The sequence below is a fragment of the Micromesistius poutassou genome (assembly GCF_964030765.1).
Source record: "Micromesistius poutassou genome assembly, chromosome: 5".
NCBI classification, from domain to species: domain Eukaryota; kingdom Metazoa; phylum Chordata; class Actinopteri; order Gadiformes; family Gadidae; genus Micromesistius; species Micromesistius poutassou.
In genome coordinates, this window is record NC_140275.1 from 13,782,475 (window position 1) to 13,806,412 (window position 23,938).

At 42.2% G+C, this 23,938-nt stretch overlaps 2 protein-coding genes across 2 annotated transcripts; both read right to left on the reverse strand.

Annotated features, from left to right (window-relative positions):
• Positions 1-10,347: 10,347 nt before the first annotated feature.
• Positions 10,348-17,133, reverse strand: psat1 (phosphoserine aminotransferase 1). The gene is made up of 9 exons (XM_084467751.1): positions 16,959-17,133; positions 16,123-16,183; positions 15,678-15,747; positions 14,730-14,935; positions 13,215-13,387; positions 12,550-12,719; positions 11,687-11,815; positions 11,188-11,325; positions 10,348-10,732 (listed from the first exon to the last, which is right to left on the reverse strand). Exons 1-9 carry the CDS (start codon positions 17,013-17,015, stop codon positions 10,630-10,632), a joined length of 1,107 nt encoding a protein of 368 aa, XP_084323877.1. The 5' UTR covers positions 17,016-17,133; the 3' UTR covers positions 10,348-10,629.
• A 717-nt stretch (positions 17,134-17,850) lies between these two features.
• isca1 (iron-sulfur cluster assembly 1) lies at positions 17,851-22,325 on the reverse strand. The gene is made up of 4 exons (XM_084468007.1): positions 22,234-22,325; positions 21,181-21,234; positions 20,132-20,237; positions 17,851-19,579 (listed from the first exon to the last, which is right to left on the reverse strand). The coding sequence occupies exons 1-4, from the start codon at positions 22,312-22,314 to the stop codon at positions 19,431-19,433; spliced, it is 390 nt and encodes a 129-aa protein (XP_084324133.1). The 5' UTR covers positions 22,315-22,325; the 3' UTR covers positions 17,851-19,430.
• Between the last annotated feature and the right edge of the window lie 1,613 nt (positions 22,326-23,938).

A 23,938-nucleotide genomic window follows, 5' to 3' on the forward strand; every position in this document is an offset into this window, starting at 1 on the left:
TTTATTATTTTTATTAAAAGAGATTACATGGGAAATTCATAACACATACATTAGGGATCTTCAATTAACTTAGTTAATACAGTTATACAGAAACAATATTTGTATATTTATATTTTTATATGACTTTAATTAAAATCCTAAGCTACTCTTAGGATATTCAGTGGGAAGATACAACAAACATCTACAAGAAATAAAGCTCTTTCTGCGTTTTTTGCTGAAGACGTCTCAGACCGAAACTGAAAGGGCCCCACTTAAGTGGGCACATAGCGTCACCATTTTGCAGTTGCAGGACATTGTCGACCAGGCCATGAAGAAATGCCATTCATTTGGCTCTTTGGTTGATAGAAAGAAAGAGAGGATTATCTGTTATTCGATGGAGGATGTCAATTGCACATTTCAAAGCACGATATGTTTATGCCGTTCCCCTCCTCATGATGCGACTCAACAGCGGTAGAGCCGGTCTGTTCTGTGCGTCGGCAGAGCCCAACAAAACAAAGCGGTCTATACCTCGCCCATCACGTCTCGGGTATGCTGCAAACCGCCTAGAACCGCCTCTCACGTTACTGCAGGGTGGAGACCTTGGTGCTACAGTCATCGTCGTCATTGTCTTTCAGATAATGCCATTTGTGCGCAGGAAAAAACACCACGCTGATATGCTCCAGGGCCAAAGCGAGTGATGTGTAAATAAATCAAAATATCTGAGTAGGTGGCCCACATGTTTCCAAAAGACAGCCCTGAACACTCTGAATCCCTCCCCTGGAACCGATGGCCTGGTCAGTGGTAGGCAGGTATTCATCCTGTTCAGACTTTCAAGCACATCCAGCTGTCAGTGGCAAGGTCTGCCACTCAGCGCCCGGCAGCAACCCTGGGCAATACAATGTGTTGAACTGCACTGGCAGTGATTCTGTGCTAAGGTCACTTTCTACAAAAGTCCCTCAGAACGTTGGCTCTCTAATCGTCAGCACATTGTGGTTGTAAAAGTACACTCTTTATATACATTGAAGAGGCGCTCCATCAAACTGATACATGATACAGATTCCGATGTTGGAAATGTGTTTTGCCGCAAAATAACAGTTTGCTGCTTTGTGAACTGCAACTTTCTGAGCACAAATACAAATATGTTATGCAGTTTGAGTCTATTGGAAACCCATTTGGTTGAGAAAGGGACCTAGGCTAGCTTAGATTAACAAAGCCAAAATGTGCTTTTATGTACCCAGCAGTTGACTCTCTAGTCTCAAGATGTGTTTGGTCTCCAGATCCTCCCAGAAATGTGCTAAAATCACCTGAATCTGAAATCATCCCTGAAAAAATAAATGTAGTATTTTTCTGCATGTTTATAAGATCTGTCACTCCATGGACTTCATGGTGGCCCATTGAGAACAAGCAGCAAGAAAAGTATACAAAGAAATAAAAATAAATTGCAATATTCTTTCTTCCTCACACGTCCCTTTCCTTTGCCACACAATTTAGAGCGGTTCTGCTCTGTGGTGGGGTTTGTTAGAAAGCATGTATGTATTGTATTTGCATACCGCTTTTGTTTGTACCTGAGTGTTTGTTTGTGTCTAATCTTCGTATCCCCTTACTCGACGTACCACCGACAAGTCTTTCTGTCTTCTTTTATTTATCTCCAATTTGTAGCAGCTACAAATGCAACAATTCAAGTGTGCGTGTGCGTGTAGACTAGGGAAGAAGGTGTGAGGGCGTGCACAGAGCGTGCGTCCCCATGCATACACACCTGTGTGTTTCTGCATGTTTGGTTGCGTGAACAGAGGAGCCGGCGTGTTTACCCGGCGTGGTGTGGGGGGGGGGGGGGGGTGCCGTGCCGGCCCCTCTAGTAAATGCCATGCAAATGCTGCTGCCGCCACGCAGCTGCCAATCACGTCGGGGCTGGCATTCACACTGCGTCCACCGCGCCGGTGATCTTTACTAAATGAGAAATAACCGTGCTGGCAGTGACGTTTAAACAACCCCACCCCACTCCGAGAATACCCCCGTAGGAGCTACGGCTGCAGGGAAGCTATCAGACGTCTTATTGTGTCAGAGGCAAAGGTAAGGAAAACAAAGGTGGGGGAGGGAGGGGGGGGGGGGTGGGGTGCTTGTGCTGGTGTTGAAGGAGGTGTCCGACCCCCCCCCCCCCCCCCCCCGCGCGCGCGCCTTCGACACCCGCCCACCCGCCCGCCCGCAGTCGTAGAACAACCTCATTATTATGATGTGATTCGCTGGAACGGTGGTAGTGGCTCTCTTTGCTAATGCCAGCTCCCTGGAGCCACGTTACAGCGCGTTATTAAACTTTATGAAAGGCTTAACTGTCAAATTTATGAGCCAGCCGGCCTCTCCCTGCACGCAGAGGACCGGGCACACATGCACAGAGATGGAGCCGTCTATTCAACCACGGTGACGGCATGCGGTGCTAGTGGCCCCTAGACCATGGCAATATATATTTAGAAATGTAAACTGTTCGCCGCCCCCTCCCCCACCTCATCAACCTATCTAAGCTTCCATCAAAGATTAATACATAAGCAGGTGACAATCAGCGTATCATCACAGACTCATGGAAAGGTGGAACCTGCATTGAATTTCCGTCTTCCAGTCTTTTGATGGCGTCAGCAGTAGCTCATCATATCAGGATGAATAACATATAGGGACGGTTATTACAGAGCTATCAATGAAAGCCTTTTAGCAGTCCGGCTGTCGTGAGGCCAGATCCACCTGTTGAAGAGCTCATTACCGGCCTATATCCGTCTAGCATGCCATGGTACATCACTAAGGGTTACTATAAAAGCAGACCACGGGCATGGTTACCTGCACAGCTTTGATGTGAATCACTGGCTAAGTGCTGGAACGCACTGCACCACAGATTATACACACAGTCGTGTATATTTGCATGATCCTGGCGGTCCGCAGAGGGGAGGCTGCTTATATAAGTCCCCGGGAGAATAAAAGACATTAATAACTCCACTGTCTATCCTGACATTCTGTTATCACACGATGACAGATACACACGGATGGACACACACAATCTGTCGACCGCGTTGAAATATTCCCCCGGTCATGTGTTGTGCACACACACACACACAGTCGAGCGTCATTCACACCTTCACACACACACACACACACACACACTAAATGTGTAAGCAACAATTAGTCTTTTCTACATCATATTACTTAGGTGAAGGTGCCGAATAACAGTTATAATGCACTATGACTGGTTCGGTACTATGTGCACACAGAAACAAACACACACACACACACACACACACGCGCAGGCACATGCCCGCACATGCGCAAACGCACACACACACACACACAGACATTTTGTCATTATTTTTTGTGAACTTGAAAAACAAACACAGCATGAACAGTGACATATCACATGTTCATACACGTTTTCTTTGTAAGATAAAATATTTTCAGTAAAGAAGACCTTTTCACATTGTAATTGGTGTTCAATGATGGTGTTAGGACTACATTACCAAAAAGATTTTCTATTTTATTTTTTGTATTGATGTTAATTGTGTGTTCTCATGCAGTGCATTTCCTTGTAAAAAAAAAAACATATATAACATTATATTCACATCACGATAAAGAATTAAGATGTATTTTTAACGATACCCCATTCCTTTTCAATCACGATACGTGAAATTAATCTTTTTCAAAACAATTCTTGACAGTGGCACAGCAAACAAATAGGTCAGGAACCAGGTAATGCGTGATATGCTAATCTTACTTGTACCTCAACAACAACAACAATGACAACAACAATAACAACAACAACAACAAAAACAGTTGACAAAAATCAAGTGGCAGCCGCGGTGGCAAAATGGCTAAATGACTCAACTAAACACTAACAACAAAGGCACTCAGCGGCTAATGAATGACACGGCTAATTGCAAAAACGGCTTGTTGCTCTTCGGTTTAGATAAGCACGCTGACAAGTGAAGAGCTTTAATTATAGCCCACGTGTTTGTCGCCGGAGTGCGCCATGGTGGGCCCCCCCCCCTCCCTCCCTCCCTCCCTTCCTCCCTCCCTCCCTCCCTCCTCCCTCGTGGCTACTGTGCCACTCGAGATGGCTGGCGAACGAGTCAAGCTAATTAAGAGTGATTTCCCCCTTCCCCGGTCATTAATAACACAACGGCAATTACGACAAGCTAGCGGAACACGGCATATTTGGTGCTAACAAGATTAGCCCTCGTGGAGCAATGCATGATGCATCTCTGTTCCGCTTTTTTTTCCAGTGTGTGTGTGTGTGTGTGTGTGTGTGTGTGTGTGAGTGTGTGTGTGTGTGTGTGGATGGGGGAGAGCTTAAAGTGAATGAGTAGAACAAGGGAAGGGAGGTGTGGAGAGAGAGAGAGAGAGAGAGAGAGAGAGAGAGAGAGAGAGAGAGAGAGAGAGAGAGAGAGGAAAGCATGGGGATGGAGGGTGAGGGAAGGATACAAAGACTTGAAATGAAAGAATGAAATAAACGACAGGAGAGGAATGAACGGCATGGAGAAGGAAAGACGAGAGGGGGAGACGTTTCAAAGAGACATCCTCCAGATGTCCTGCATGCAGGGCCCTGTTGTAGTTAAAGAACGTTCAATCGCATGGAGACTACTCACAAAATGGCAAACGCATTGAAGAGACTCAACGTCTTAACGGGAGGGGTCTTTACCACGGGGTACCCCGGGGACCAACACCTGGGCTATAGTGTGCACCTTTACATGTTTTGGGGGCTTCGTGATGATATAAAGTAATAGTAACCTTAGTAATACAGTAAATAGGCGTATAGCTCAGTCCATCGGTATTTAATAGCGTTGGAATTTCATATCCCACCTATAGTATTCTACTTATTTAATGATTAACTTATTAACTGTACATACATGTCTATACTGTGGATGCTGTCGATACACTGCTCTTATAATGGCCTGTAGACTGTATATATCGTTAATGTATACTTTACTCCATACTTTAAAGTATGTACCATACTGTTCATACTGTTCACACTGCATTATCTATATTATTCATTACATGTACATACTCTGCACCTATAATGCTTTTTTGCACTTCTGGTTAGACGGTAACTGCATTTCATTAACCGTGACAATCCAATTTAATCTAATCGAATTAAATCTAATATGCCTGAAACATGTTGTCTATACATATGCTAATGATGTGATTCAGGAATGCAGTGAGTACATGAGTACATATCTGACAAATGGCTTCCATTTACTTTTGAGATGTGATGTCGTGCATGGCTGACTAGTCTGTTACAGGTGACGTTTAGCATTTTGAGGTGAGGAATTTGAGATGGAAACAATGCATGGTGCCAGTCATCATGGCATCATGATTGTTTCCATCTCAACAAACCAACTTCACATGTCAAGTAAATACTCAGCCATCCGCCTATAAACTTGTCATCTTGCCATCTAGATGTATCGGCCACTACCTGTATTTATCACAATACCACTATTTACTTAAAGGAGCAGTGTGTAAAATGTATTTAGAGGTGAGGTTGCAGGTTGAAACCAACTCAGCACCCCTCCCCACTCCCTTTATAATGATGTAATTTGCTAAGGTGGTCATTACTGGCCTGTAAGGTGCATTTGGTACTTCGAAAATGATGTCATCGTCAACAACAGCTTTGAGTAGCTTTAAGTAAGTGTGAAGGGGTGGGGGTTTCTAGATCGATTCCTAATTTATTTGTAGTTATTCAGTCTGTAAAACAATATGTTATAGCTTACCAGTAATATAGAGATTATGATTGAAAATTGAAAATGCGGAGAGAAAGAGAGATTTTTTGTCTGTTGTGGGCTACTGTAGAAACATGGCAGTGCAACATGGCGGGCTCCGTGGAAGAGGCCCCACTCCCTATGTAGATAAAAAGGTATTTTTCCGAGGAAACAAAAACACAACAATTCCCATTTTCATGAGATTAAACACTAATAAAAACAAAGTACAAATAATATATTCAATTTCTGCAAAGTCCGGTCCACTAGATGCCACTAAATTCTGCAAACTGCACCTTTAATACGAATTAGGCTTATTATATTGAGGCTGTTTTACTCCCAACTGCTATTATACATAATTCTCATCTTGCTGAAACTAGAACCGTATAAGTCTCCCACTGGGTTTGGAGGAGTTTTTCCCTTGTCCCTCCCGGGCTAGGTCAAATCTCGTTTGAATGCAGCCACGCAACGCTCTGAGACAGCAACTTTAATAAAAAAAGGCTTTATAAATAAACTTGACTTTAAGTAAAATGCTTACGTCTGGGTATCAAAAACCGAAAGATGTGACTTAAAACAAAAGGAATGACCTAGAATACTGCGCTTGTAACCATTTTTCAACTAAATTATATGTGGAGCTATGCATCATAGTGACATCGAACTGTATCCCTGCTGGAGTGAGGCGTATAGCCAGGCTGCATATGAAAGTAAACACAACTAGGGCACAGAAGCAACCTATTTTAAAGATAAACACATTCCCACACAAACATTCCCACCTTTAAAGGTGACGGCGAGGAATCAACTACCTGCAGAAAACAGACATTGAATGAAAGCAATATGTCAACCTCGAGAGCGCACAACCACCTTCCCACACACGTACACGAGCACGCCACGCGCACTGCAAACGCGCACGCACAAACACACGCTTTGGTGGCAGCGTGGAGTGCGCGCGTGTCAGTCGGACTCGGAAACAGACTGCATAAAATATATCAGTCACAGTTGCCGGGTGCTGCGGAGCTCTTTACAAGAGACTCAATCAGCAACAGTAAAGCCGGCCCGGGCTGCTCCGAGCTCCATCAGCCTGCCTTTGTGTCGACTAATCTCTACTGCAGGATGTAGAAGAGCCATTTGATATTGTCTTCCCCGGTGTTTTTCATTATCGCCGTCTTACCGCAGCCCGACGGTGGCATTACCTCGACATTAGTGGGCTTGACAGGACAAGGATCACTACACAATCGAGTCACCACCTCCCATCTCCGTAGGAACAGGGAGCAGAAGAAAAAACACACCCTTTCACTGACAATCTCGCTCTCTTTTTTTTTTGCACAGTTTTTTTTTCTTTCTTTTGAATCATGAAAGGTGGCCTCAACAGGGTCACACTATTTTTTCTTGGTAGGTCAGGGAAGGAAATAGATGAATATATTTTGGGAAATTAATGTATTTTGTATTAAGTACACAATTTACAAGTGGCGTGCTATATTAAACAGGCTGCAGCTATATGCATTCCTCATTTCCATCAATTCTTAATTTATTTATTTTGATCATATATTTTTTTAATTGACCAATTACCGTTTAGAGTATAAAATGCCATAACTAAAGACCAACACTCATCACAAGTTGCATCAGGTGAAGTAGCCTACTTATCTTTGCTAGAAAATGTATTTTTTCTTAAAAAAATAAAATATAAAATATCTGACTCTTTAAAGCTATAAGAAGCAAATAATCCATGGATTTGATGCATCCAACAATGACCAATCGACTAATCAACTCAAAACCATGCAGGCATCAAGCCGTCCACACACCTTACATGACAGGGATTAGTGTGACAACTGCAGAACAGCGGGCCTACAGAGGGAACCCCGCTCCCAGGTGGCATGCTTTACAGTAGCATCACACTATCAGCTAAACACTGATTTGACTCTACAGGACGGTATGCCACTGTGTCCCCACATTGGACGGTAATCCACCGCTTCTTAACAGTATACCCATCTCACCAACCAAGAGGAAATCCGAGAGGAAAGCCATTGGGCCCGGAGCAATATTTCACTCTTACTTTTAAGCAAACACATCCCCATCCAGCTCCAGTCACCATCCCGGGGCGCCGTGGTCAAATACCGCGGAACTTTCCGGTTTTTATATCCCACTGTCAGTATTATTCGCAAACATCTGAAATTACTTTCCAAAAAAAATAAATAAAAATAAAAGAAACCTTAGGGAATGTGTATAAAATATTATCTGTCTCAGTTTCATATTTGTTGCCTTTGCTGCAAACGGCGGATCCCACACAGCGTTTCAAAATAAAGGTTGGTAGCCAAACCTTTGTGAGTAGGCGGGGCCCGACTTGTGATAAAGAAGGAGTGAAGAGGAAGATGTACACCTTGATGTAAGAAGAAGAGTCAAGAGGGGTTAAGAAAACTGGAGGTCAGGGACAGTTGTTGTGCATCACAAGAAAAGAAGAAGGTTTGGTCGATAAATTGAAGCGAAATAGAGCTATAGTCTATGGATGGCCATTATGAAGAATGAAATGGAAGGCCACTGTCTGACGTCTCAGGCCGTCATCAAGATCTGTGAAAGCGGCAACTAAGCTATTATATATTATATGAACTACTCTATATATTCTATACATTTTTGTTTAATTCAAAGGAGAGGACGCAAGCAGAGTGTGAGCTCTTATTTCTTGGAAAAATACCAAAACTATAGTCATACAACAACATGGCACCATCGTATGAAACAACTGAACCAAGGGACAAAGCGTCCACAAGAACCATTCTCCTTGTACAGGAAATAAAAACATAGTCATGTAAACACAACAGATATAAACATGAACGGTAGAAATCAACCTGCTATAATGTTCCATTAGATCACCCCGATCTGTGATTTGAGTTACAGTGGTATGTATTCTGTAATGACTGTAATGTTGATGAATAATCAAAAAATGTTGATTCTTTCTGTCTTTGTTCAGAACATAGCTCAGATGAAGTGAAAAGCAACTGGACGCATCGTTCCTGACACCAGTTTGAGGCTCTCTCAGGATGAAGGCCCTCCACCTGGCTCTGTCAGCTCAGTAGACACACAGCCCCTGACGGATTGAATTAGGCCTACTGAGATCAGACGGTTGTTCACCTTTTATTCCCAACACATCTCATCTATCATGTTATCCGAAACCGGTCAATTTTCAGAATCATCCCCCAACCAAGTCCCATAAAGTGTAAAATCAGTTAGGTTTAGGCATTCTATGAAAAATGACCCTTTGAGTAGTGAGTTCATTAAATCAGTTCTTTGCTTCTTGTTCAAATAGCTCAGCTTGGTGCCCTCTGTCAGGTAAAGAGGCCGAGCCGCTATAAGAGCAAGTGATCGTGAACCCACTATAACTGAGCCCCGGCGACATTCACACCCAACCATGTTTTACAATCCAATAACACAGACTGCCATATGTTGCTTATTTTATGGTTCAGGCTGGATCTTGATCATACATGTTTGACCTTTGATGGTTATCGTTGATTCATCTAATATATTTAGCTCTTTGATCTCAAGCTGTGAAAATTGGTAGTGATTTTGAGCCTCCTCAACCAGGCCCACGGCTGTAGTAGGCTGCTGAACGAATAAGCCACGAATATGTCTCCCTCGCCCTTCAGTACCAGTAGGCCTACCTACTCGTAGGCTATAATAATACATGTGTAGAAGGTACTTTACTCAATATTTAAGTAAATAATAATAAAATAATGTTAATAATAATTGAATATTGAGTTATTTCTTTGGCTTGAGTGAATTATATTGTTGGTGGAATATTTGGGTATAATTATCAAAAGCAAATAATTACTTTGCGTTTGCAGATATGTACAATTTATCATGTTGACATATCAGGCCTCCTGCTTATTCCAGTGACGCAGAGCCAGGTATAAATTGGTTGTGCCATGATCCACTTCTGAGTGTATTTACTCACAAGTGGTAGGCCTATTAAAAGACCAAAACATAAAATTATCTTGATAAATGGCTCCACCTCGAGGACAGACTCGGTAAGACGCTTGAGGGTTACAAACATTGATGACGACAAAGCCATGAATATGTAATTTATACTTTGTACAGGTGCTTTTTTGATAATTCTACCGTCCTTCCAAGTGTATCGGTGTCATGCCATGTTGGATGCAAACTGACAATGTGCAATCTTGAAAAGGGAGTGAATTGTTTGGAAAAAAGGCAATACATTTAGAAGCAATGTCTAGTGGATGGAATAGTTAATCCTCCGCACCAGTTGCAGCGATGCCCAGCCTAACCATGTGCATCATGGTGCAAAATGGTTGACCACTTTACCTTAAAGTAAATCATGAGAAACGTTCCAACGCAGTTAGGGGGCCCGGCCTCCAAAACAAAATTATTAAAGTCGACCGTCATTCTTGCATAGTGAGAAAGACTGTAGACCGTTGTAGATATCGGACACCACACAGCAGCCATATTAAGCAGTCTCTTCCCTGGAAGAACCAGAATGGTTACGGTTTTTAAACGCCAAATCTATCCACATTAGAGTCATGTTGTAAGCTTTAACACAATACGATTAAACTAAGTAGTGGAAATATGCTGCACAGACATCTTTCCATTTCTTCCAAGGATGGGAATTGACTAGTCAAAATAAAGCAAACGATTAGTAATCAGGACATTTTATTAGTCATTGCAGGCATAATGCCAGATTCATTTTACCTAATACAATAATTAGTTTGTAAACAAGCCAAACATGTATAAAGAATAATCTATGTACATACAAGCACAGTAGTATTAAAAATATTACATTTCTGACACACTAGTGGTTGAAGCTTATACAAGCACAGTAGGGCTAATACTATATTTGATTGACTGTATGTTGGTCCCAAACTAGGCATCTTGCTCATGGTTAATGTTTGTGTGGAATAGACTAATCGTCAGGTTAAACTTCTTATTGGTGCTCTTTCAGGAAATCCTTCATGTAAGCGGCAAGAGCTTCAGCGTCTTCCACCGTGACCGCGTTGTACAAAGACGCACGCATTCCCCCAACCGACCTGCAGGGGGAGACAAACAGCACTAACGCCTCGGTTCTACCGGAACAATCAATCTTTGTGAGAATTTTTTTATTCTCTCGATTGGGTTATTCGGCTGGTGAACGCTACCATAATAATCAATAGAAGGTGTTCAGCCAACGAACTGTGGAAAATAGCATATCGTTCACTAATTTTAGCGTATTATATATTGTGCCTTTATGGACAAGACAGTGAAGAGAGACAGAAAAGTGGGTTGAAAAAGAGAGGGAATGACATTTACCATAGGAACACAGGTGGGAATCGAACTTGCCGTAACCGCAACACTTATTTAACCCATGTATATGAATCTAATCTAATCCCAATCAATTAATAGAAAAAACACAACCTGGATGTGTATCCAGTAGGCTGTGAGTTTTAAGGCTCGATATAATCGTGACCTGTGAAAACGTCAACTGAATCCTCCTCGCCTGTCATACCTGTGTCCCTTCAGGCCTATCATCCCACGCTGAGACGCCCCTTCCAGAAACTTCTTCTCCAGGGCCTCGTCGCCCTCCTTCTTGCCCACGCGGAAAGGCACGTTCATGCGGCTCCGACACGCCTCGTCCACAGGACACCTACACAGGGGCCCCCGGGGGGCCAACGGGTGGAGTTAGACAAACTTTACAAAGCCCACGCTACAACCCACGTCTAAAAGACCTGCATGCTACTCATGACTAGTACTACGTCTATGCGGTGTCATGTTTTGTTTTTGTTGTGACACGTCATAAAATAAGCAGTGAGGCCTGTTGATCGATGCCTACAGGTGGACTTCAGACCATGGGATTCCAACTAGGAATCTTTCTGGTGGGAGTCCCCCCCCCCCCCCTCACACACTACACCAATACACCATCCTTTCAAAATAAGTATATGGTACAAGTTTAAGCAAGACGGGGCATGCTCGGCCAGGCTGCACTCTGAAAGTGTAGGGCAACTCACACGTAGAATCCGTTGGAGGCGCTGATGATGTCATAGATCATGGAGGACTTCTGCTTGTTGAGTGTCTCCATGGCAGCCGTGCCGCCGTTGTTGTGGATCCACTCCAGCACCAGGCCCATGATGTAAATGCTAACACGCGCGCACACGCGCACACACACACACACACACACACACACACACACACACACACACACACACACACACACACACACACACACACACACACACACACACACACACACACACACACACACACACACACACACACACACACACACAAGTGATACAATTCTAGAAGCAACATAACAACATAACAATAGAAATATCGTTTTTTGGAGTAAGCAATAAGTTGCTTTTACGCCCAAAACTCTTTGCCCAATGAAAGTCAGGGGACTGAGTAACAAAATGGAGTCCATGGTGACACACGTGACACCAAATGGCTTTTGTCAGAGAGGTGCTATCTGCTTTGCCTGTGCCATTTGTCCCCCATACGTCCCAAAGAATAATGAGCAGCAGGAAAGACATGTTCGATAGAAAGAGGAAGAATTTAAGTAAAAATCAAACTTTTTTTGCTGCATGGTTTCCGTAGCAGCAGGGTTACCACAAGAAAAAAAGGCACACAGTGGAGGTTGGCCTTTCAGACGGCTACACACCAACCTACTGGGGAGGAACTACACTCTCCAACGTCCTCATCCACGGATGAGGCGCCCTTGAGCAAGGCACCTGAAACCCCCACTTGCTCCCCGGGCGCTGCACTGCGGCTGCCCGGGTGTTCACCGGCTCCCGGATGGGCCAAAAGCAGAGAAAAGGGACAATAAAGGATAACTCAGCTTAACTTAACTTACACAACGTATGTGTGTTACCTGAAGACTGGCGGTGTGTTGTACAGAGAGTTGTTGCTCGCCTGGACCTTGTAGTTGAGGACCACGGGGCACTCATTCAGGGTGTGCCCTATCAGGTCCTCTCTCACAATGACCAAGGTCACCCCGGCGCAGCCCACGTTCTTCTGGGCCCCGGCAAAGATCAGGCCGTACTACAGACAACAAAAAGGAAAGACAATTTCAAACATTCAGTGGCTTTCTCCACCATAAAGGCCCTTTGAACACGGGAAGGCTAGATATTAATTATGTGGGGAATTTGGACTGCATATTAATTGTACTAATAATTAAGGATCGACCGTTCTGGATTTTTTAGGGCTGATACAGATACCGATCTTTTTTCATCAGCCGTAGCCGAAGACCGATACGCTGTTACCGATTTTCTTGAGCCGATATTTGGAGCCGATACTACCCTGGAAATCCAGAGTTCTCGCGAGAGCACAATTTGAATTTGCTCAGCGAGTCACTCTGGGAACGAGCAACATACTCACTCCCCCGATTCCCCTGGCCCAAGAACATTAACCAATCACATCGGTGTATCTGATACAGGCGGGCCTGTTGCTGTTTTACCGAGCGAAAACAGGCCCATTTTGCTCGCGGGACCTTTGACAATACCCCATAACCAAGGCCCTTTGTACAGCCCTTTCTACCTTAGACACGTCCACTGGCCGGGACAGGAAGTTGGAGGACATGTCGCTGATGAGGACCACGCCGTTGGTCTCGGGAACAAAGTTGTACTCCACGCCGTGGACCGTCTCGTTGGAGCAGTAGTACACGTAGGAGGCAGACGGGTTCAGGTTCCAGCTGCAGGGCTCGGGGATCTCTGGAGACGGCAAAGCGAGAGGCGGGCGCCAGGCGGTGGTTAAAACTAGATGGGGCTTGTTGCGTTTATTGTGGTTGTGTTGAAGGCGTTCTTCATCGTTCCATTCCTCTGTGGGACATCATTCTTCAATGTTTAAGCGGCAAAGATATTTAGAGTAGGGTTTTGAATTTGGGAAGGCAATCCAAAGTAACTGGTTTATGGTAACGTATGGTCGTCAACAGCTTTGGGGTAATTCGATGAGATCCGAGAGATACTTATTATGGTGCTGAAGAAGTATTAAATAATACGAAACCTCAGGCCTTTTTAGATGCCTTTTTTTCATTTTTAATAGGCCATATTTTATATGCCATGTTTTATTTATTTTACCCAGTTTTTAATAACAGTTAACTTATGGTCTAGTAATCATTTATAAACAATGTTCATGTAAACTAATGGTCTTCATGTTATCTAAGGTAATTAGATAATTGACCCCAATGCCATATACAGTGTATATAATGCTTATAACTGCATTGACTAATGTTTTAAGTCTTACCCAGATATGTAGTCTTCAGTTAATTCATTTGACTTCAAACTACCAGACTTCTACACAACAGAAAGGTTCTTAACCGGCATTGAGGTCTAAAAATTACATAGTAGATAGTACATAGTAGTTCTACATTGTTGATCCCATGAGTAATTCAGTTTTGAATTGTATATAATAATAACAACAAAAACTGTGTTACTGTTCATTGACACGAAGTGTAATCATAAGAGCATGTTCACACCTCTGTAGTAGAATATATAAATGTATTTGTGCAAATGTGCATGTTACATTTTAACCTGCACTCTAGCCTCACGTTTGTAAAAAAAAAAAAAAAAAGATTATTTCAGAAGGTAATTCCTGGGTACAAAGAGAAGGCATGAGTTTGTTGGACGCTGTTTGTTGTAGATGCTGTATTGTTTCATTTCCACTTGTTTTGTGCAAAAGCGATGGGGGCAGTGAATAAGTGTACACGATGCCGCTTAGTTTCAACCATCCATTATAATCACATGTCACCTGCTTGAGATTTCCCCTGACAACAGTGATGTTGTCAGTGAGGTGGCACTTTGTCTTTTTTGAGCCTTTATGCGCCTCATTAGTTTATCATTACCACTGGGGACCAACAGGCTTGTGTAACTACTGTCGCCCTACTTTCACTACTTCCCCAGTTCACAGGCAGCCATCCGTGTGTCACAGCCTGTCTGATTGAACACAAAGACTTTGAGAACTTCAACCTCCCCCTGGTTCTAACTGTTATCAAGTGGTACACATACAGGGGTGTCTTCACAATACATGCTGCACATACTGCATGTGGACACTTACTGGTGTAGCTGTCAAGCTTCGGGTGCACAACATTGACTTTGCCATATTTCTCCGCCTCTTTTGCCGCCCTTTCAGACCAGGTGCCGGTCACGATGTAGTCAGCACACTTGTCCTCCTTTAGACCAATCAGATTGAGGGGAACGGCACTGAATTGTCCAGACCCACCCCCTTGTAGAAACATCACCCTGTAATTCTCTGGGATATTTCTGCAGAGACAGAAGGGGAAAAAATGCTGTTCGACCTGTAGAAGGAGTTTTGTGATCGCATGAGGAGATACTGCATTCAAACCATGAACTCATACAAAATGCATTAAATACATATTCAGACTTGAGTTTTCTCAGCATGACAGTGGAACTTAAGGTAACATTAATAGGACTTAAGTTGTTCAACTGAAACACACCAAGCCAGGGCTGCCATTGGATGAGAGCTGTGTATTCAACAAAGCCTTGAAGCTCGTTTGGCAGATACAGCGCAAATAGCCTGAGGCCAAGGCATGTCGACACAAAGGAAAGTACGGATATAAAAATGAAAAAATTAAAATCCTAACAAAACACAACATTCCCAGTAAAACCAATAGCAATGTTTTCTAGCTATAGTAATGTCTGTCTAGCTAACTGAAAATGGGCATTTTACCTGGGGAGATTTCAGACTTTTTCAACACACTACAGAAGTCACAGTTGTTGTGGTCACCAGAAGATTTACCAATGTTTCCAAACAGTGGGTGTTTTTGGAGATGACAGGAAGGCGAAGGAATTCAACTTCATGACCACAGTAACAAGACAGCCCTAAGACTTTGTTTTTAAGGCCTATTCCACAGCACTGAATATACATTTGTCTGCACTTTATCTAGATGCAGTTCTTCATACCATTCTCCAATACTTCCCCTTGAAGAAGCTAGGAACAGAGATGACATCGTAGCTAGGACAAACATCAGCTAATTCTACTCACAGCAGCTCTCGGAGAAGAGTCTCTGTCCTGGTCAGGATCTTGCTGAAGTCTGCAGATCTGTGACTCATCTCTGTTTGTAGGAGAAATTAAATTAAATTAAAAATCTTGCTTTCAATGATGGCAGCCACAGAGGGACATACCTCAGACTTATTACAGATTGAATAGATGTGGCCACAAGAAAAAGATTTGAACTTCAACAATATCTGTAAGTGGATATGGATATAACAACACAAACACACGAATACAAGGTTATATTACAGGTTACATGATTTTAAGTTATCATGTTGTTATGATATATAGTTATTTGCATATTGATTGTAGGCTATTCCATCATTACTAATCCTAAATTAATTTGAAAATATATGATAGATTACAGACTACATTATACAATTAACATGAATGATACCACTCTTAAATATGCTTATTAAATATAGATGCTACTCACCAAGAACACTAATTCCAAGGCCACCGTAATTGACAAGTTCCTTCTGGGCTTGACACAATACCTGCATCAACAACAACAGCAAGACTTACAAATTCAATTGACGTTTAAAATAAATAATTTCAATAAATTAATGAATTGTAATTTTTTATATATATATAAATATTGGTATTGGTTAGTAAGATGAGCTGAACGGTTGGTCAACCCTTTGCTCTCAGAGTTAAATCTACTGTCGGAACCTAATGTTTCTGTATCTATCAGACCATCATCTGTATCAGAATTACATATAGAGTAAAAAACGTAGTTAAGGTAAACATTGTACAATTTAGATATACACTAATAGCACGGTTTTCAGTTTGTGCACAACTCTCATGATATGGCGTCCCCATATTTTATGTTGCGTTTTGCTGCCACCTAGAGGACGAAAGTCGCAACTGGTGCTACACCTATTCCAGATGAATGAATGAGGCTGATGCAACCCGAGTTTGTGTTGATGGCAGACAGTCGTGTCTGCAAAAGGTTTTCTAGTCAGGTCCAACTTTCACCGTAGGGTAAAACTATCGAAGTGCCTCTGAGTTAACACGTAGTATAGCCTACGAGGTACGCCACTTGCATCACCCACAGCAGGATTTGAATGTCGCCACAGATGAAACTGTAGTTTAACTGTAGTTTAGTTCAACGTCGCATTGGCCATTATGTATCGCTCAGCTATTACAATCGTAGACAATGCATTCAGTATTACGAGTCGTCGTTAAATAACCACTTGTAATAGAGCCACAGCACCGAAGATTACATATTTTACATTAAATGTATATCCCAGCCAACATTGACGTGCTTACGGATTGTGGAAGTTTTGCAGGTCCAGCACCAAAGTTGATTATTGGTTTCTGCTCCATGTTCGAAATATGCCTTTCAGATGTTGACTTCGTTCGATTGGATGTAGTGTTTCGTTTATCCCTTGGTTTTTCTGGGTATTTATATCGGCTGTGCAGTTCCACTTGCGCAACGGATGATAGCGTGCAAAAGGGATGGAGTCGCTGCTCGTCTTGAGAGAAAAATCAAAGAGGACAATACCATTGGTCACATGTCAAGGGAACGTTTCAGCTGATTGGGGGAAAGTAGTGGCGCCCTGCTACGCCACAAATCACGTCACGTGGCAAATCGGCCCCTTCACGCAATCAATTAAAAGGATGCCAGGATTTTTTTGGATGGCCGGTGTTCTGCCAATTTCTGCTCCCTTGTCAGATTTTGCTACCTAGTGGTTCTGCGCATGCGCATGACGACACTATTGACCCGCGGTGTAGTATTGGTGTAAAATATACATACTGTACCCCTTAACTCTTCAATAAAGACGTTATTGTACAGTATCAGAGTCTATCAAATCATGCTACCCTATCAAAAAGTGCTATCTTATGTGTTTGGTAGCGTATTTAATCTGTTGACCAACTGCCTCTATCAAACAATGCTCCCACTACAGAAACATTTTGATACTGTATTATAACGTCTTTATTGGAGATTTCAGGGGTACAGTATGTGTATTTTACACCAATATTCAATAAGCGTCGTCATGCGCATGCGCAGAATCACTAGGTAGCAAAATCTGATGGGTAGCAGAAATTGACAGAACACCGGAATTGTGGTATAAAGTGAGTTGAGAAATAGTTTTCGCTATTGGCTTGTATTGTTCACAAACATGAACGTTACCATAAACGGAGCCATGCTATTAACAGTTTATACATATGTACGTGGCTAACTACCTGTCACATCCCGGGGTTCCCTGTCCTGTCCATATTAGGACCGTGTTGTTTAAGTCTAATCAACTGCTATCTGCTGCACTTCTGTCCATTTCAATTGTGTAATTCATTTGAGAAAACATCAATAAATTATATTAAACTACAAAGCACAAGATAGTGATAGGGGATATATAGGCTCAGAGTCTTTTAGATACAGTTATATGCCATTCACTGTCATTTTCAAAGACTCCTCTAGCATTTATAATCACTCCATTATTATAGTAAATGCATACATAATCCTTATGAACAGATTGACGTTACATATCCATTTAACTGCATCTCATATCATATAAGTACATCTCATATAAGTACTAAATACCTCAAGAACGACCACACAACTTTCTGCTGTGGTTCTCCTTTGTGTCCTTTTGACGTGCCATGATCTACATAGGACATTCATCTATTCACTTACACATTATATCCCAACACATGAGGTATGATAAAGGCAAAATGACTTTAGGTCCCCCCAGCTGTCTGATCAGAGTTATGTTCTATATATTCCTCTGTCATCTTCCCAGCGCCTCATTGCAAATGCTGAACACAGACTGTCCTCAAAGTTTTAACTCATTTCATTTGACTGGTTTTATTGTAGAGCTTTGTATCACTTGTACATCACACACTGATCATAAATCTGAGGCATCGATTGCAGTGTCGATAGCATGTAGTCTATAAAAATCAAGTTCAAGTTATCTGAGGCAAAAAGCAAAAAAACAAAACTAAACCGCATATATTCCTGTGAGGGATATATATAACATATTGTGCGTTGTGTAGCGGTATTCATGGAAATTTACAATCTTCATATATGTTCGTACTTAAATATAAACCCTTTACTTTCAAACAAATAACTTATAACAAAATCACTCTCAAGACACAGGAACTTTTTCGCTCCTACATAGTAATGTAAGAGCATGGCCACATTTCAGTCCCTTGCGGGCAGTTTGACATCGAACGGCTTGCTATTTTCCTCTTTCAGCTTTGGTGGTCAGATTTGACAGATTGAAAAATAAACCGCAAGATGCAAGATCGCAAGACGTCGATCACAGCACGTTTCGTCCCAGCCCACTTCCGTTTGGACAAGCTACATAGCAGGGTTAAGCACATAGACCTGATCCTAATGGCTGCAAACACAGGTGTGATGCGACTGAAATGCCATCAACACTTCTATTACTGTACCACAATAAAAATGGATCATCTTGATGCTCCTATCCCTTCCGAAACACTGCGCGCCTGTGCAGTCTGCCTGCTTCCCTTTCTAGAAAAAAGGGCAGGAGACGGATTTTGAAATATTTAAACATAGCTCAAAAACGGGTGACGATATAAGCCATAAATGTGTGTGGGAGTGCAGGACACTATAGAGGTCTGTGGGAACAGCAGTAGTTGGGGGGTGGGCAGAAAAAAATACTATGTTGTCAGAGTCCTAGAGAACTCTTGTGTGTCCGATCGCCACGTTACACACACGCTCTGTCCCTCTGGGTCGACACGCCGGGATAGGTTTCACTGGTTTGTTCTGCGGCTCTCTCAGATGCTGAAGCTCTCCCCGCAGCCACACGTCCCCTTGATGTTGGGGTTGTTGAACACAAACTCAGTAGAAAGCTTGGAGTCCACAAAGTCCATCTCGGTCCCCAGCAGGGTGAGCTGGGCCTTCTTCTCGATGAACACGCGCACGCCTGCAGGACCGCGAGCACAGAGCTGTCACATATATACACACGTACTGTATGTACACACCCACAGTGCTGATGAGAAGCTATGGCATCAGGCAGTCGAACACGTTGAGAACGACTACAAATGAAGCGTACAACAAAATGTTTCTTGTTTTTACAGGTACATTTCAGAGAAAAGCTTAAATGCGTTTAGGGTTTATTGCATAAACAACATTAACAATAGTGCAGTTTGCAAAGTGCAACATTTGAACTCATCAACATCAATATTAGATATCTTTTTTACAGAGAATTATAAAACAAATTAAAAGTATCGTAATAATACGAAAAACAATAATTGTTTCCTTTTTTTTTCTTCCCCTAACCAATCATCCCTGAAATGGTGCCAATCCCTTAAATATATTTATTTTAACCTTTATGTAACCAGGATTAGAATCATTGACATTTTTAATCTATTTCCAAGAGTGTCCTGTCCAAGATGGGTAGAAGCAGTTCATCCCTGAGGATATACAAACTAAACTATAAGGAGGAGGGTTAGGAAGACGCTCTGGCCAGACTCACCGTCTTGCAGCACCTCCTCATCAGCCTGGTTCTTCTCCTTTGTGTAGTCCAGTGTGTAGGTCAGTCCATTACAGCCACGGGTCCTCACGCCCACCTTCAGACCAATCTGGACACCCAAAGAGAGAAGAGGCGTCTCCAGTTAAGACACATTTTTAATAGCTTTCCTAGGAGATGAATAACGATACGATTCACTATTTTATAGCGCTTCCAGCATAGAAACTTTACAAGTGACAACATACTTTAGACTTAACACCATCAGGATCTTTGAGTCATATTATTGTTGTATTGTTTTAAGCCAACAACTTGCTCATTGGATGATAACGACTAGAAGCAGCAGTCAGGTCTGTATTCACTGTAAGTCACTTTGAATAAAAGGATCTACCATCTAGTCAATTGTATAAAAATAAAAAAGTATAAAAGGTTACTTCCCCTCATTTCCCATTGGGCAATAACGATGCCTATATATTTGTAAATAAATATTTGTTTGTTAAAGCAAGTGTTAAATAGCTCTATTTTACAACAGCCATCACGGATATAGTGTTTGGTCAGTAACATGGGTTTCCCAGTTCCTCCGCTCTGAAGTTAACATAATTTTTTTTTCTGGTATCCCGTTCCCACTCAGGAGAGAGAACTTAACAGAGAGGCAGGGCTCTCTGCGGGTTCAGGCGCAGGCAGCAGGATTTCAGTGTGAACGGACAATGGTGGAACAGGCAAAGCTACTGATTCCAACACTCCCAGGAATGGCTTAAACAATCAAACACGCTGCATGGGACAATAAATGGCTGAAGAACAAAGTAAGCTGCCAGGAAACAGAGACAGGAGTTATGTGAGACGGTGTTCATGTGGAGGAGGAGGGAGTGGAGTACTAACTGCAAAGACGGACAGGAGCTTAGCCAAAAGGACATTGCTTACATGGCCTTTAATAAAGAACACCTTAGAACATCTACTCTTAGAAATAAAGCAGTAGGAAGATGCTCACAGCTCCGTGTGGTTAGTATTTATTAGTGGTTTACTTCTACATGGGAATGGTAGCTCAATTGGTGACTCACATATTCAGGCTTGTCTTGTAGCAACATCCTGACTTGGTTCACAGCAGCAGGAGTCTGCAAAGGAACACACGTGGACAGGATCAGTTATCACATGGGAGCTGGGATTCGTCGCTAATGAATACATTCATATATGAAATATAAGCTACCTTTTCAGATATCATGACTAACCATGGCTAGATATGTTAAAGAATAAGGACAATTTTAATATTTTTTTAATGTGAATTTGGGATGTTAGCCAAATCCTACATCAGCACTCTTTAAAAGAATAGACTGTTGAACTTGAGAAAATTGTGCACCGCATTTGATGTTATGTGAAAAGAAGTGAGCAAACCATATATATGTAACAAGGAGACGACCAATAGGCGACCACTTTGTTACGACACAGATGATTGTGTTCCGTGTTGAGATGACAGCGTCGAGAATGGGAAGGACTCAGGAGGAGAACTTAATAAACTGCGTAGAAGGAACTCTACGCAGTGGACTAATGATCACCATACGAAAGGCTTACAAAATCGGCAACAAACCAATTGCAGTTTTGTCTTGCTATAACCTTTAGTGACCTGTGTTATCTCTTCGCAGCAGCGTCAGCCCTGCCTTGATCAGCTGCATAATAACATGCCTTGCAGTTCATGGCCAATGCAGTTCATGGCCACAAATTAAAGCGATCGAGCCTCCCGGCTGATTAAACTAAATGCAAAACTCTCGACTCAAAATAGACCGAGTCGAATGAAAACAGTGTAGATGTTTCTCATATACATTTACTCCTGGTGTCCAATCACGGATCGTATGGACGTTGTCTGGCAACGCCCAATAATGTACAATAGGAATACTTACAATGCAACGGAGAAATAGACAAATGTTAACTTTTAATGTGGCCCGACATAAACAATAGTCACCCCGTTGTGTAAGGTGGAGGCTCATGACGTCGATCGTTAGCTACGAACTGCGCGTTGGCTTATGCAACATAGGGACATCGTACTTGGTGACTATTACACACATCCGGTGGGTATAAAATGTCATTATATGTCATTGTATACGACTTTGAACACTTACCAGTGTTAACGCTGCTCTAGTTGGCAGTATTCTTCTTTTGCTGACCGCTTTGACGGTCGCCCGCACCATGGAGGCAGACATGTTTGCTTGTTTCAAGGAACAACATAAACGTCACAAGGTATTCTGTCGTTACATTGCGCATGTGCGAAAACGCATGGGCAACCTAATCCGTGGGCATTATATATAACGTATAATGTACCGTATAATGTGTCCTTCTTCGACACTGGGAGCACATAAGTACACACAATCTTCTGAATGTTAAAAGACGAAATTATTGGCCATCTTATAACATTCAGAACATTGTGTGTACTTATGTGCCCCCACTGTCGACGAACGACTGTACATTACATATACGTTATATAGAACGTCCACGGATTGGGTTGCCATGTGTTTTCGCACATGCGCAATATTGTAGAATGGACGTCAAGTTCAATATAGTACCTCATTTCCCCATGTTCTAAAAAGTTACACAACAATTTTAGACTAAAATGTTTTTTTGCCGTTTCTCCTACATGACAAACATTAGTATGTTAAGTGTAAGGCTTCTAAAATTCAAAATCAGGCATGCAAACTAGTCACCTTTCGGCGAGATTCACCGTTTTTTAAACAAAATTGGCCACTTGTGTGATTCGTGGAGATCCATTGAGAAAACATTGGGGGTGGGGGGGGGTCTACAGTCTGACGAAAACGAGACGATAACTAAATAAAAATCAATTTAGGATGACAAAAACTACGACGAAATCTTTTGACACTTCCGTTAACAAATAAAAACGAGACGAAAATGTAAGCGGGACGATTTGGGAAGCGATCCAATCAGAACTAAGCTCTTTATGTGGGGAAGTACTGCAAGCAAGTGTCCCTTTGTAAACAGTTTGGCGCAACAATCACCGGTTAAAACACAACCAACTTGAAGTCATTGGCAGACGAGTCATCCCGAAATTCACGCAAAGATAAGCATACTTAAACAGTTTTTTTCTTTCAAGCTAATGTTATGTGTGTTTTCGCTAAAATTGGAATACAATACAAGCTGAAAGAAACCACCGCTGTCCTGTAACGGTACCGGAGCTCTGTGCTGTCGACAACACAGCGGGGCACAGAAACACAGGATTCACTGTGGTTTCACTGTGGAAACACTAAAAATGAATACTAATGTTTTATAAAGAAAGCGATATTAGTGGGAAAGCCACGCAACAGATAGCCACGGTTACATACAGTAATGTTCTTATGACGGGAGAAAGGAGCAGAAATATAGTATAGAGACAACTTGGAGCTGTGTGTGCGCCGCGTATGTTTGAGTGAGAGACGGGAGTGGATGAGAGACAGAAAAATCGGACTCCCCTCCATTCTACCTCACAGGTACAGAAGGCCTCCGACAAGGATGGGCCACTGAGTGCAAATAAAGCTAGTGCATCCCAGAACAACAACAGACCAAGGAGGACACCAGAGCAAAATGCATTGTACACACAGGATTAGCAGTCCCAATGATTGAAGATGAGGACTTTGTTTTAATGATTGATACAGTTGATAGGAGGCTGACTGTCTGAAATGACTGAAAAAAATAAGCATCTGATTGACAAACATTATGAATAATCATTGGTGTTTTTGCAATTTTTTATTTTTCTGCAAAGAAAAATTATTTTTTATATGAGACTTTGGTTATAAGATAAATAAAGTTGTATGTATATTTCACGTTTATTTCATTAAT